This window comes from Podarcis bocagei (genome assembly GCF_964188305.1).
Source record: "Podarcis bocagei genome assembly, chromosome: 10".
Taxonomy (NCBI): domain Eukaryota; kingdom Metazoa; phylum Chordata; class Lepidosauria; order Squamata; family Lacertidae; genus Podarcis; species Podarcis bocagei.
This window is the reverse complement of record NC_138135.1, coordinates 39,002,062-39,017,014: the sequence shown is the minus strand read 5'-3', so window position 1 is coordinate 39,017,014 and position 14,953 is coordinate 39,002,062. Positions and strand designations below refer to the sequence as shown.

At 38.6% G+C, this 14,953-nt stretch overlaps 1 protein-coding gene across 2 annotated transcripts in view; it reads right to left on the bottom strand.

Annotated features, from left to right (window-relative positions):
• Window positions 1-2,350: 2,350 nt before the first annotated feature.
• The window catches only part of NTN4 (netrin 4), a 37,507-nt gene continuing 24,904 nt past the window's right edge, over window positions 2,351-14,953 (bottom strand). The window contains exons 4-10 of one of the 2 annotated variants that reach the window (XM_081209647.1): window positions 12,422-12,548; window positions 11,802-11,990; window positions 9,567-9,780; window positions 8,512-8,627; window positions 7,791-7,859; window positions 6,427-6,597; window positions 2,351-4,296 (exon numbers count right to left, since the gene is read on the bottom strand). In XM_081209647.1, the coding sequence (XP_081065773.1) occupies window positions 4,163-4,296; window positions 6,427-6,597; window positions 7,791-7,859; window positions 8,512-8,627; window positions 9,567-9,780; window positions 11,802-11,990; window positions 12,422-12,548 (1,020 nt within the window). In that variant the 3' untranslated portion in view covers window positions 2,351-4,162. The remainder of the gene's footprint in view (window positions 4,297-6,426; window positions 6,598-7,790; window positions 7,860-8,511; window positions 8,628-9,566; window positions 9,781-11,801; window positions 11,991-12,421; window positions 12,549-14,953) is intronic. The other variant, XM_081209648.1, reaches the window with a different exon arrangement.

The window sequence follows — 14,953 nt, the reverse complement described above, 5'->3', positions numbered from 1 at the left end:
AGCATGAAATCCACTCTCGACTCCGAGTATATTTCAGAGGACTTGGCACAAAACTTTTAAGATCAGCTTGGGTGGGGAAGATACAACTGCCAGGCTTAGGATGTTAGCAGGTGGAGAGTTAATATTTCTTCAAGGATACCAGCTTGCTTAACTCCAAAATTAGGGCCTACCAGAAGGTATTTTTATGCCCAATCTTTTGTTCTAGGCACTGGGTTATATTAATATTTCAACATGCCTTGAAGTTTTTCCATATATAGAATATTTCCAGAAATATTTTTCCTGCTTGTTTTTCTCCCTGTGGCCCTGTCCTCCCTCAGATTAGTGAGGGACATGTGTAAATATTTTTCTTACTGAACTGTGGGAAAGGAGCTATGAGCTGCCTTGACCTTCGTGCAAGGTTAGATTTCGGAACTCACTGTCATTGGGAAAAAAATCAACAAGAAAGTACAGAAACCTTGGGGACCAGCAACTTTGGCAACTTATCTGTAAGCTATCTCTTCAGTGTGCTGGAAGTGGCTGCTAAGGAAAGCTGAATGTTTTTTTAAAAAAACACTTCACTATTGATATGGTACCAAGTAATCGTATCTAAAAATAGAGAGTGCATATTTGTTCCAAATTTGCTTTGTTTATTTATGCCAATGCTAGCTCCCTATTTAGATACTTTGGTAGTACCAGATGTTCTTATAATTTTCTGCAACATATACATATCCCTGAAGATTTAGCCCATGGACGTAATTATACTAAAATACCATCTTTGTGTAATTTTCCATTGCGCACAGGCAATTTCTCTTCTGCACTGTCCATAAGTGACATAATGTGGAAATAGTTCCCTACTGGATATATTTAATTCCAGATCAGTAACAAAAAGAGTTCACAGCCAAGTGAAAGATTCATTTGCTGATTTTTGGGGGGGGGGGTGGAGTGTAGAAAAACTTATTGGATATTGGAGTATTTATCCCCCTCTTCCTTCCTGGCCCCTGGAATTGGACTCATGCTGGATCATAAGTGAAGTATGGGGTGTTTTTCAACTAAGTTGAAATTAATAGAAAGTCAATGGGTTTACTCTGAGTAAAACTTAGCTGAATACCACCCATGGTCTATAATATTGCAGTGACAATGACAGTGATGCTATACTGAAAATAGAGGAAGGAATGTCTCTCTCTAGAGTTCACAGTGCTACCTTCAGGAGAGTGATCATACCATTTCCCAAATGAAAGCTAGATGTATGTTTCTATTAGTCATGGAAAAGGGAGCACGTTTTACTTCCTGATCTTCGGGGATACTTGCAGTACTGTGAATGAGGTTTCTCAGTGTCATTCATGCTATGGGAAGCTGCTCTTGGCATGTGAAACTGAGAGCTCATTATATTTCTTTAATTAAGAGACACAAAAATGTGGAAATCCCTTTTCGCAGAAGTACCTACGTGGTCTTTTGGGAATGTAGTGCCATCATTACACTGCTAATGCATATAGACATTCATGTGAATCAGCCCTGGCAAGACTTTTTTCTCAGAGTCAATAGAAATCGACAGACCTCATCTGCAGCACTATTAGAGAAGAGAGAAAGTACAGCCTCCAAATGAAAACTCCACAGCACAAAGGATTGCTGTAGAGGATTCTGCAGCTTTAGTTGTTCACAGTGGAGCTAGCTGGATATTCCTTGTACTAAAGTGATACAACAAAGGAGTACAAAAGCTTCAAGCATGATCATTAAATAGTATCTACATTGTGGGGTGGGGAACTGTGTCACCATTCCTCATAATGTTATAGGTAAAGGTAAAGGTAAAGGGACCCCTGACCATTAGGTCCAGTCGTGACCGACTCTGGGGTTGCAGTGCTCATCTCGCTTTATTGGCCGAGGGAGCCGGCGTACAGCTTCCGGTTCATGTGGCCAGCATGACTAAGCTGCTTCTGGCGAACCAGAGCAGTGCACAGAAACACCGTTTACCTTCCTGCTGGAGTTGTACCTATTTATCTACTTGCACTTTGACGTGCTTTCAAACTGCTAGGTTGGCAGGAGCAGGGACTAAGCAACAGGAGCTCACCCCGTCGCGGGGATTCGAACCGCCGACCTTCTGATCGGCAAGTCCTAGGCTCTGTGGTTTAACCCACAGCGCCACCAGCTTCCCATCATAATGTTATAGGCACCATCAAATGGAGGTCCATGACACTTGAGTGATCAGATTCCATAACAGGAATAAATGTGTGAACGATGCATATGTGTGTGTAGAGGGCATGGTAGTGGTGAATATCGTGTGAGAAGAAATCCTTTTTTATTGTGTAAAAATATTGCATATTTCCTTATAATCTTATGGACAGGGCTCTAGAAAATATGAATCCACAAGAAAAAATATTTGGAATCATAGTATATTTATTATATACATAAAATATAAAAACAAAATTTCAAAACAGTAACATTTTTGTGAATCCACAGGACCACAATAGAAAACATACCTATGAACCATGGATCAGTGAAGTGTTGTTATTTCAATGGTATAGTAGCTCTTCCTTTATTTTTTAATGTATACAAATGGGATACATTTTGTGTCTGTTTACCAGAGAAGTATAGAATCTAGTGATGAATATGGCATTGATATTCCATAAATGTACACTATTTTGAAAGTTCTGTGTAGAAACAGAAAGAAAGAAACTTGCTGCTCAAATTTAAATATTATAAAACAAAGGCCAAAGCCAGCATGAATTATGAACAAGTCCATGACATTTCAAAAAGCACTCCCCCCCCATCCTTGTTTTCTCTTTTGGTGGTATATACAGTCTCATCATAGCTGATATTTATAGAATTAACCCATTAGTCTGAAGTTAGGACTTCATCTGAAATATATTAATTGCAAAAAATTATCCTTGAACTTTACTGAGTGGCCATTGGCATAAATGAATGAAAACTATTCCTTTTATCCTTTATAATCGTGGAGTGCTTCTGTTCCAATATTCATTTTCCTGTGCCACCTCTGTCCCCCAACAATATTAGAATTTTCACACTGAAAGGGGGCAGGCAATAAAGTGCTTTATACAATCAAATTCTTAAATGTGTATAATACCTCATAAAATAGAAGTGTTCCCATTTATACTTTATGGAACCAATCTTTTCTTAAAACCAAAATTTTGATGAAAGGATAGGTTCTACTTTCATCTGTGCTGGCTCAAAAACAAACCAGAGTCCAACTTGGGTGTTGCAACATATTCCCCTTGGTTTAACTGACTTGAAAATTTTATCCAGAATCTTTTTAAGTGCCCCAAATGAAAATCTTATTAACTCCTTTTTAAGGATGTCCCACAGAGCCCTGTTGGTTAAATGCATGCCCTAATTAGTTATTAAAGATTACTGACTTTGTATGTTTTCCAGTGGAGTTTTCCCACCAATATTGGTATTATTTCCATACATGCATACTTCTAGAGATTTGCAGTAGACATTTAATCAAAACCTTCATCTTAGTTTTAATATACCAGTATAAACCCCCCTACATTCCATTGCTTCTCTCTAAATTGATAGACCTTTTGTCCATTACTAGTGTATATTCATCTTTCCAAAGAACGTGAGAGTGGGGTTCCAATTTTTAGATTCCTCAGTTGGTGCCAGTTCCACATACTTTAACTGGGGGTAAACAAAACACTTGTACAGCTGGACCCTAAAGCAGTATTGTCTATAAAGATTTAATTTAAGGGCTGTGACATAAGCCATATTTTGCTGAATAAATGAAATTTATTCCCAGGCAGGTTGGTCCAATACAGACAAGGTCTGTGAATGCAGTTCTGCCCATGGAGACCCTTTTACTCCGCTAAATAGATGATTGGTGGAAAGGTGGATATGGGTAGGAGAACTGCAGGAGTGAAGCTATGCATGCACAGCCTTTAGTTGGACTCACTTATTACAAGACCTCTACTCCCCCTATACAATCAGCTGAAGTTATTGGGTGGGTGGGGGCTCCGCTTCTCTTGTGAGGGTTTCACCCACAAACACTGTTTATACATAAGTGTTGCAATTGGGACCAAAGTGTTTAAGAATCAAAGTGAAAGGCTATGACTTTGAATACCTCTACACATACTTGGCACTATTCCTTTCCCTTCCAGTTTTCATTTTGAGAGCCTTCTTTCTATAGCGTTTGCATCATTTTGTGCATAAACAAATGCCCTGTTTGGCACTTTCAGCTACATTCTTTTAAAATTTCCAAGACATTTTTCCCCAGAGCTGGTTTCCATTGCTGGACAAAACTTTTCATATTGACTATCAGTCTGCCTGCTTGAACATCTTCATATCCAGCCACAAGATATTTCAAACCTTTGAAAACAAAATAGTCAGATATTTATTGGACTAGTACTTCATATTTATCCAAGTATGAAATCATAAAGGGGATTTACTTTGTATACTGTAAACCACTCTGTGATCTTCTGATGAACGGCAGTATATAAATTTAATAAATAAATAAAATAGTTGTGTGTGCATATATGTTTTGTGCATGTATGCATGTACATGTGTGTGTGTACGCGTGCATAAAAAAGGTAAAGGTACCACTGACCGTTAGGTCCAGTCGCGGATGACTCTGGGGTTGCCGGCGTTTGTCTGCAGACAGGCTTCTGGGTCATGTGGCCAGCATGACGAAGCCGCTTCTGGCGAACCAGAGCAGCGCATGGAAACGCCATTTACCTTCCTGACGGAGTGGTACCTATTTATCTACTTGCACTTTGATGTGCTTTCGAACTGCTAGGTGGGCAGGAACTGGGGCCGAGCAATGTATGTGTATAATGCATATCTTTTTAATCCAGAAGTATCTTTAATGTAAGAGGACAGGAGGCAATTTTGTTCATATTCTACCTTCTCAATGCAGCCCTCTGATAAACTGTTCCAGAGAGTTGGGGGGACCCTTTATATTAGAGTACAGTGGTACCTTGGGTTAAGAACTTAATTCTTTCTGGAGGTCCATTCTTAACCTGAAACTGTTCTTAACCTGAGGTACCACTTTAGCTAATGGGGCCTCCCACTGCCACTGCGCCACCACCGAGCAATTTCTGTTCTCATCCTGGAGTAAAGTTCTTAACCCAAGGTACTATTTCTGGGTTAGTGGAGTCTGTAACCTGAAGTGTCTGTAACCCAAGGTACCACTGTAGAAGTTGTGGGGCAACTGTAGGGGGAATCACCTCCTTTTCTCACAAGTTAGCATATGCTTGCATTCCATCAAAAAGTCATACTGTGCTAAAAGTTGCACAGTGCAATTTACTCTTATGTTAACTGTGCAGTTTACTCTTACTCAACACTCTTATGCAGTGCACCAGTCTGGCTCACTTTTGTGCTTAATTGCATTTGGTTTGTGAAACTTTACTACTTTTTTCTGGTAGATGACAGAGCTACAGTATCACAAGCTCTGAAATGATCTCATCTGAGAAATTATTGCAAACGAGATTTTTTTCCCTAGTAACTTTGAGGGTTTTTTTTAATGGTGAGACCATTTTACAAATATACTTCACTATCCAAATATTATGTGGTAAATCTACCCTCATAGCTCAGTCAGTAGAGCATGAGACTCTTAGGGTCATGGGTTTGAGCCTCATAATGGGCAAACAATTCCTGCACTGCAGGGCTTTGACTAGATGACCCTCATGGTCCCTTCCAACTCTGCAATTCTATGATTCTATTATTTTAATACTTCCAAAGGAGAATAGGTACAAAGGAGAATCCACAGTCTATTGTTTTCAAATAATTGACCAGAGAAGCAGGTGTCCTTGAACTAATAATTTACTGAAACAGAAACTCTGGATCTAATTTTGATGTGCATGCAAAGGCCCATTCAAATACAGAATGTCTATCTGTACTTTATTATTTTAAATGAGATGTGTATTTAGATATACATTGAGATGTGCCAGAATGTGGATGGGAAAGCACAGCTAGTCATATATAGAAATATTTTTATGCATGACTAGAACTGGCTCAAGAAACATAAATTTCAGTTTAATATAGTGATTGCGTATATTGAGTGTATCTTCATGGATTTGCAAGCACAACCAATGCAGGTGTGATGGGAATATCTTATATTTCTTGGAGACAGGGTAACACTAGCTGCATTATTTTTCAAAATGTTGGTGAAAGAATTCTGCTTGTGTGCAGTTATGAGAGAAGATTCAAATTGACAAACACTGTGGCAGGGCTTTGATAATGATTAGCGCATGATATAACAGGTCCAAAGTGAAGCTAAAATTGAAAGGATTGTCTAGCATCACATTAAATTGCTTTAATTAGTAAGAACAGTGATTGGCATTTTAGTTTTCTGGAGTATCTATGTAATATTTTCTTCTACCGCAAGAATGTGGAATATAATTTATATGTACTGACTATAAGAGTGGTTCTGATTAACATAAATAGTAAAAATAAATAAATGATGATGATAAAGACCTGATTTTCATAATAAATACCTACCAGGATTAAGTACTGGGCAAGTGCAGCCTCTGTTAGTCCATGATTCTGGGTACAGAATCCGCTTCCCTCGTAAAATCTTAAGCTTTGTAGATTTCAGTACTTTTTGGATCTTCACATTGACCTCAGCGTGGGAGCCTTTATCATGAGCAGATAAAATCTTTGCCTTCAGCACTGAATAAAGAACATAACTTCTGTTTTCATTCTAGTACATTGGCACATAGATTAATCTTAGGCACCATCCATGTGTGCACTGCAAACTGAGGCTCTTTGTACTTTCAGGGTGGGTGTAATTGTTGCTACGGCTAGTGTGATATAGAGATGTTTCTATATATTTCATCTGATGCAAACAGAAAAGCTCTTGATTTAGCCGAAAATAAACTGTGCCAGATCCTCTCCTTGATGAGCCTCTTCAGCCTTTGCCAAAGACAGGGTGCAGGGAGATGCTCAGTGACCTGATTTTTTAGGAAAAACTGAGCAGATACACAGCTGCTTCTTCCCATTGGAATTACTTGGAACTGCTGCTAAGCTGTCATTTTAAACTTTTTTCACAAAACTACAAAATACAGCAATGGTTTCCTGTAGCCCGACTGCCTGCTCCCATTGCAGGCTTAAAATACAGTACATGTATTTTGGCAAAGAGAAGTAATCCGTTTAAAATAATCTAGCCATTTAGAGTTACATAGTTTGGTTCTTAGAAATTTACAGATTAAAAAAGTGCCTGGGAGTTTCTCTCCCCCCCCCCGTCCCCCATAAGCCATGCATGGATGAATTTAAACTGATAGAGTCTCCCTTTGAGAACTAGTAGTCTAATTGGAATCACAAAAAGGACTTTATATTGGTGATAATTTATAGAAAAAGAAGTTTGTCTACATATTAAATGCTGGTTTTCTCCCAGGACACATTTTCTAGGCAAATAGACCATTCATTAGAAGATAAAAAATGTTGGAGAAATTGTACATAGCAGACAAAATATGCATGCAGCCATGCAGGTCCAATAGAAATAAATTTGCAAGTTGTATTACCAAGCAAGCAAAGTTCCAGTTTTGATTTTTTTAAAAAAGTCTGTAAGTCAGGGGTCAGAAACCGTGGCACTCCAGATATTGTTGGTCTTCTGTATCTATTGTCTCTGACCATTGGCCATGCTAGTTGGAGCTGATGGAAGCTGAAATCCAACAAAATCTGGAAGGGGGTGGGTATCCCATCCATACTATATCTAGTGCACCACTTAAATGAACCTCTTGTTTTCCTAATATAAATACCACCATATCTCCCCGTCGTAGTAGCTCTGTTGACAGTTTACACTGATAAAGGAAACTGTTGACAGCACTAGGCAATTTGAATAATATATTTGATTTTTAACTCACCATATGTATATTTCATGCCACAGAAGATCTTGGAATTTCTTAAAACTTGATCTTTACATTCACATTTTCCTACAGAAACACAAAAATGCCTCTCTCTTTAAGCATTATTTGATGAAATATTTTAGTTACCATTATTTCATATTGTATTCACCAGAATGTCTAGATTCAGCTACTAAACTGGGAGGGAATGGGATTGCTCATGTAATCAGAGGACAGCACTTTTCACAGAAGACTAAATGAATAGTGGCAACAGCATGTTACTAAACATTTTAAGTACTGAATGAAAAAGAATTTTTGTAGCTGCTCATTGGATCCTGGATATATCTATATCTACAGTGTGTGTGTGTGTTGTGTGTGTGTGTGTACAGTATGGTTTATTTTTAGCTTGATGGAAAATATCAGCTGAGATTACATAGCCGATATTCAAACAGTGAACCTAACCAATTATAATAAATAATTCCACGTGATCTATAGTTCATTTCAGATGTTATATGAACACATAGGAAGAATGAGATCACACATATCTGACCTCCACATGTTCGTTATAAAAACTGAAAGAGCCCCCCACCACAAAAAAAAAGCTTTATACACAGAGGGCTCCCTCCTTGTGATCAGGAACCCAGAGGTCCTGATAGCATGGGGAAAGTAATCCACACATATGTTTAACACCTGAAAGAGACTCCTATCTTTCAGTAAAAAATCCAAAAGTTCATATTCTTACCTGAATGTCGAAGGGCAGAGTAGCCTTGTTCATCTTCCCACCCCCATGCTGGTTCACTTTTGTTATACGGAGAATAAAAGCCAGGGATTTCATGGTACCAATCTATGTTTGCACTGCTGAAATTAAAGGAACACTGTGATATGTTTCTTACAAACTCAGTTCAATTCAAGTTTATTTGTAAACAACCCTCCACACAAAAACACCCTTGACAAAGCTTAAGTATTCAGAAGCAAAATTAAAAGAAAATATTTATTGTGCTAATTATCCATACTTCTGTTGCCAGAAAAGGGACTTACTTATCTGCTTTTTATTTATAGATCTCACACATGTTCAGAGTTTGGAAGAGATTTCTAGCAGTGCCTGGTAGAGTTTTTAGGATTATGATATAGTCACCCATAGCTAATTTCTTGCAGGAAGTTGTGTTTTTTTCCTTCTAAACAAGTCATGTGAGGGGGAATATGGAATAATAGAATGATAGTAACATAGAGTTGGAAGAGACCCTGAGCATCATCTGAACCTTAGCATTATGAGCAACATGCTCTAACCAACTGAGCTATACCTATGCCTTTCCAATATATTTTTCTTGTTCCAATTCTTTCTTTCTTTTGTGGGAAGTGCTATGTCTCAATATCTTCAAGGTAAGAGTTAGAAAAGTGTTTGTTTCCTATTTCTGATGCACATCCCCCCTCCCCCAGACAGATTAATTTAGCACTTAATCCTTTCAATCCAACTATAATGTGTGGTTCATGTGAGGCGTTACAATAAAACAACAACATTTTGTTCTAGAGCAGAGATGAGGAACATGTGGCCTTCTAGATGTTGCTGTACTTCAACTCCCATCAGCCCCAACCAGCATGGCCAGTGGTCAGGAATGATGGGAGTTCTTATCTAAAAACAAGTGAAGGGTCACAGGTCCTCCATCTCTGCTCAAGAGGTTTTTCTACATCTCTAACCTTTTTATTACTTCTATTTCAAACATGTATTTATTGTAGATAAACTCCTTGTCCTTATGTTAGCTAGCCATTTATTAGGTAGCAATATGTTTGTCCACTCACTTATTGATGCAGTCTCCATTTAGTGGGTCACAGCTTCCTGCACAATCACATGCTCGGCAGCCATAATCTCCAAAGCCCCAGTATCCTACCATGCACCTATCGCACTGAGGACCACCCACTCCAGGTTTGCAGGGACAGTCACCGTTGTTGGGATCACAGAAGGTGCTATTGCTAAAGGGAAGCACAGCTGATCCAACAGGGTGGCAGGAGCACACTGCAATATTAAAACATGCATATGAGATGAACGTATATGGGGAGAGAGTATATCCTAAAGGTATCACCCAGACTTAGTATTATTCTCGTTTTACATTCAAGGGTTCGAGAAATATAAATACATGAATCTGCCACTGCCATTTGTAGTTTGGCCCTGCAAACAATGCAAATGTATGTTTTCTCCCTGCAGTACATTATTATAGTTTTTACTACTGTGGATTTTACAGACTTATTGAAGTCTCACGTGTGAAAATGCCCTGTATTGTTTCCCATACCAATCACTATGCCATTCCTTAAAAGTGTTGAGTGGAAAATTTCACCTTTTAGCTCTCTCTTAGCTGTAAGATGCTTGCAGTAAGGTGAAGATGATCTCTTGCTTATTGGATAAATTGACTTAAAACTGAATCTGAAATTCAATATTACCATGGCCCTGGAGTATTAAAAGCAGTTCTCAACTCTAAACAAATGTTAACTGCTTTTATACAACAGCCTCAAAACTTAGAATGCACCAAATAAGCTCTGATTACCGCAACTTTCAGTTGAGTCTTGGATAAGTGTTGGATAAGTGTTGGATAAGGATCCAAGTGTTACAACCATCTATGTATGGAATACAAGTGTTTTAAATTTAATGACTGTAATCAGTTATGAACCTTCTTATCACCCCCCGTGACATTGTAGCAGAGTCTTAAAAACTCATACAAGTTGTTAAAAATAGAAGAGGTGGGAGAATCTATGTAACCTTCAAGCAGATTGCTACAGTTACCATGTTAAATAAGAGTATGCCCTGCTTTATCTAGTACATACACACTCCTGAACAAATATTACACATTGTTCACTTTGCTTAGTGTAGTTTAAGGATTTGTGGTTTAACAGCTCTTTCATTTGCTTTGACCTTGGAGCTTTTCCATTTTTGTCCCTCCTCAGTGAGTGAGCTGGCAATATCTGCAGAATTCCATTGTTTACTACTGTATATGAATAAGGTTATCAGACATGTCGTTATCAACACAAACTATGCAAGACACAAGGCCTTTTTCTGTCGAGATTGTAATCTCTGCTTGATCCCCTCAAAGCACAAGCTTTCTGTTCAGCTGGAGCTCTCCAAAACACTCCTCACACTTTACACAGCAAGTGAAAAGCTGTGACTGAACAATTTCACGGAGGAAATATCTGTCTCCTCTGTTGGCTCTATCATGTGTCACTCTGACTCCATTGTTGTGGACTTTGCACAAATGATAGCAGCTGAAGATGAAACTGGGATGGCTGCCCAGGAATGAAACTCATTATGGCTTGGAGGCAACAGCTGAGAGGAATTTGCTTTGTATCAATAGATTTTGCAAGAAAAGAAAAGAAAAAAGTAAGCTGATCAGGAAGAGGAAGTCAGAAAAGAAAACTTGAAGGATCAATTGCTGTTATGGGGAAAGCTTTTACCATTTCTCTAGATTGTATGCAAAATGCTTTACAATACTTATTCGTCCTCCCCAAAACCCTATTATTTCCTGTATTTTTAGAGATGCAGCTGAGACTGGAAGGCAGTTGTTGTTATTGTTATTGTTATTATATTGGTAGTATTTATTTATTTGTTAATTATTTAAATTTGTATACCACCCTTCATCACCCTTCATTCCCCCACCTGCTCCCACAAGCACATTTTAAAAAGAAACACAGAAGTAGTTCCAACATTCTTTGGCAACTTCCATGATCACATTCTTCACCCATTAGATCCACTAACACCTCAGTCTCATTTTACTGAGTAAAACTTTGCCTACAGAGAATATTTTATTTGGACTGACAGTGATGACATTCAAATCCCAGATTACCTATGGACTGTCAGAATCACCGGGGGGGGGGGGCTATTTCAGTTAGATATACTGCGTAATGAAATATTTGAGGATTGTACAGTAGTTCCTTCATTTACAAATGTGAGGATACCAAACTGATATTTTTTTTTACCTTGGCATAAGAATGAGCAACAGAATGATCTAGGATTTAAATATTCATATTGAGAAATTCATATTAGCTTACATTTGCAGGCATCTGGGGCAGAAAAGGGTCTTCTGAGGTCTCGGTAGTAGCCTGGCTTGCAACGCTGGCAGTGCTGCCCTTCTGTATTGTGTTGACAGTTATCACACACCCCACCACTTTGGTTTCTTGATGCCAGCCATGTGTCCATGTCAAAGTGGCAAGAGTCAGAATGCCCATTGCACTTACAGGCTGAAACACAGCCAAGATAAGCAAAAAGACAATGATGTTTTTGGTAGAATAAGAAAATATCAAATCAAATATTTTGAAGACCAGATCAGATTATCCTATGACAGATACGCAAATCCAGTATAATTATTGCTGCTTCTGTATCTTCTGTACTGTAAATTAAAACTTTAAAATATTTAGTGTTTCAGTGTCTAGTATAATTTATTTAGGTGCCCCAAGAAAAACTGAATAGCTCAAAATTGGAAGATTGAAGGGGGCCAAAGAAATGTCACCTTCTTGGTAAAATGAATGAACGTCTTAGTAAATTAAGGTGTTACCAATGTTTTAAAATGTTGTGGATAGTGGCATTGGTTTTGGCTTTCTAATTTGTTTCCCCAGGGTCATTTCTGCATATCCTGATAGCCCAGAAGCACTGCCGTTAACTTGTTACTTACATCTGCATTCATTTGGAGTTCCTGTTCTGCCATTTGCCGCTTGCCATGGCTGGTCATTGTAGAGAGAAGCGCAATGTTGACAATGTGTTCCTGCAGTATTGTGTTTGCACATGCACCTTCCATGGACCTAACAAAGGGGAAACAAACTGTGACAACTATGGCTGTAGTGGCATTTCTAGAGATAACATGCAGGTGCACCTACAGTATTGTGAAATCACTGGTAATTTGGAAATGTGTCTGCCCGCTAACTACTTGCTAATAGAAAATTTGAAGCTGATTGCTTGCTCGCATGGAATTATTCTAGCATTGCAGCAATATCACAACACCTGCAGTGAATAGGGGTCCTGTTCAGAATATTTGAAACGGTACACTGAATGCATGGAGTGAGGAGGGAGAACCACTGCAATATACCTTGTATCAAGCCTACACACAGCATCCTTGTGCAGAGACAGGGTCCCAGTTTTCATGGCTGTATGCTTGTAGGTTTATGCAACAAATCCCAAGGATTCATGTACATAATCAACGCTCATTAAGGTTGGCAAGAAGTTGTTTTAGAAGCAAATAAGTAAATATTAAGGAGGGTTTGAGGAACAGCAAAGCAGCTGTAGTCTCCTCCTCGGGAGCCAACTATCTCTCGGCCTTAGCTCTGCATTCACAATACAAGGATACTTGTTTGCCTTCCAGGGCTGTTGTAAGTTTTATGGAGATGATGTACCGTATATGAAACACTCTGAACATTTGAAATGTGCTATAAAAGTGCTAACCATTAATCATGGTAATAGCAGTATGCACCTATTATGCTTTCCCCTAGTTATTGGATAACCTGTACTTCTATCACCAAACATTTATTTTATAAATTGTACTGAACCCCTTGCCATATCCACTTCATGTTTTATGACAGCTTTAGAATTCTCCCCCCAAAAACAGTCCTCACATATATATTGCTATTGTGCTGTACTAAAATGCCATTGCTTAATTGCCGCAGGCCCCTCTTGATTAGACACGTGAGCACCTTCATTTTGATGTCAAAAATTAGATTTAAAATTTGGATTAATGTTAGAGAATTTCTTCCACATCTTTTTACTCAATTTTATTTACAATGAGTTATTTCATTGTGGTAAATTACCCCATTAGATTTTCCTATCAGAATGTGTGTGATTCAGGGAGAGTAAACAGTGTAGGCAAGATAGCTTATCATTTGCTCATTGGTATGGCATACATAGCAAAAATATAAACATCTAAGTAGCTCTGCACTGAACTTCTTGATCTGTACTTGACAACCAGAAAGTACAGCTCTTATCAAGAAAGTATTGGTAGCTAAATAGCATTAAAAGTTCATAAGAGAGAGAAAGAGAGACTCTTGCCACAGTTACAAATAGGCTGCTGCTCAGAATACCCTTCTGAGTGGCTTTGCTCCCATTATATTTACAGGGCATTTTAAAGACTCTTTGAGCTTGTTTGTCCAGACGAAGCTGCTGGCGAGAGACGATGTGAAGTTCTTTATAATGTGGAATGTTTTGGGTCTCATGGCACACCATATTTAGCATTCAGAAGGAATTTCCCCAGGTCAAACTGGGCAATAATCCTAGTAATTTCTGACTTCCCCTGCAGCATCGGAATTGGATAAGTTCCTTGAAGCTATTTTTTCTGCCAACACCCTCTTTCTGCTTGAGATTTATTATATAAAAGGGTCCTTGAGGAGTGGTAGATGGATAGTTGTTTGATCCTTCTTAGCTGTATGATTCTATTATCACAGTTGGAGTGTTTTGGCTCCTCTTAAATAAAAATATGGACTGAGTCATAAACGGGCACTGTAGAAAAGCTAGTGATGAGCGAGGAATGTCAAGAGGGAACTGGTGTTGCTTTTCATCCTACTCAGAATATAACAGTCTCTGACTGAGAAGGTTGCAGAAGGATAGAATGTTATTAGTGTTATAGCTCCAGGTACAGGCCTAAATATTCAAGCTGATGAAGAATGAACCAGAGAAAGGAAACTCTTTATGCTGAATAAAACAATCCATTCCTGGCAATGGAAGAGTGGGGAAAGTGACCATCCAGGAATATTTTTCTGGAAATTGTTATCTAACTTCATAACAGGCAAAGAAGGGGGGGGGGGAAAGAACCATGGTATATGCTTAAAGTAGGTGCCATGTTTGCTTAGAGCTCCATGGAAAAAAATATCTACCACAGCCTGCATAAGTTTGCTTATTAGTAGCAAGTCAACTCTAATCAGGACAGCTGTATGTAATACAACAAGCTATTTGGGAAAGAGACCAGTGTCGTATAGCTTCATCATAGAAATTTAAAAGTCCAGGTTTGTAAAAGGAGCGAAATACATTGACAGGTATTTCTCCAGTCAGAAATTGCCACATGGTGCTTCAAACCTAATAGTAGGTTGTAAGAATTGCATGACTGGGCAGCCAGCATGATACAAAGTATGAACTGGAAGTCCTGGGAGGGTGGTGAAACAAATACAGTGGTACCTCAGGTTAAGTACTTAATTCGTTCCGGAGGTCTGTTCTTAACCTGAAA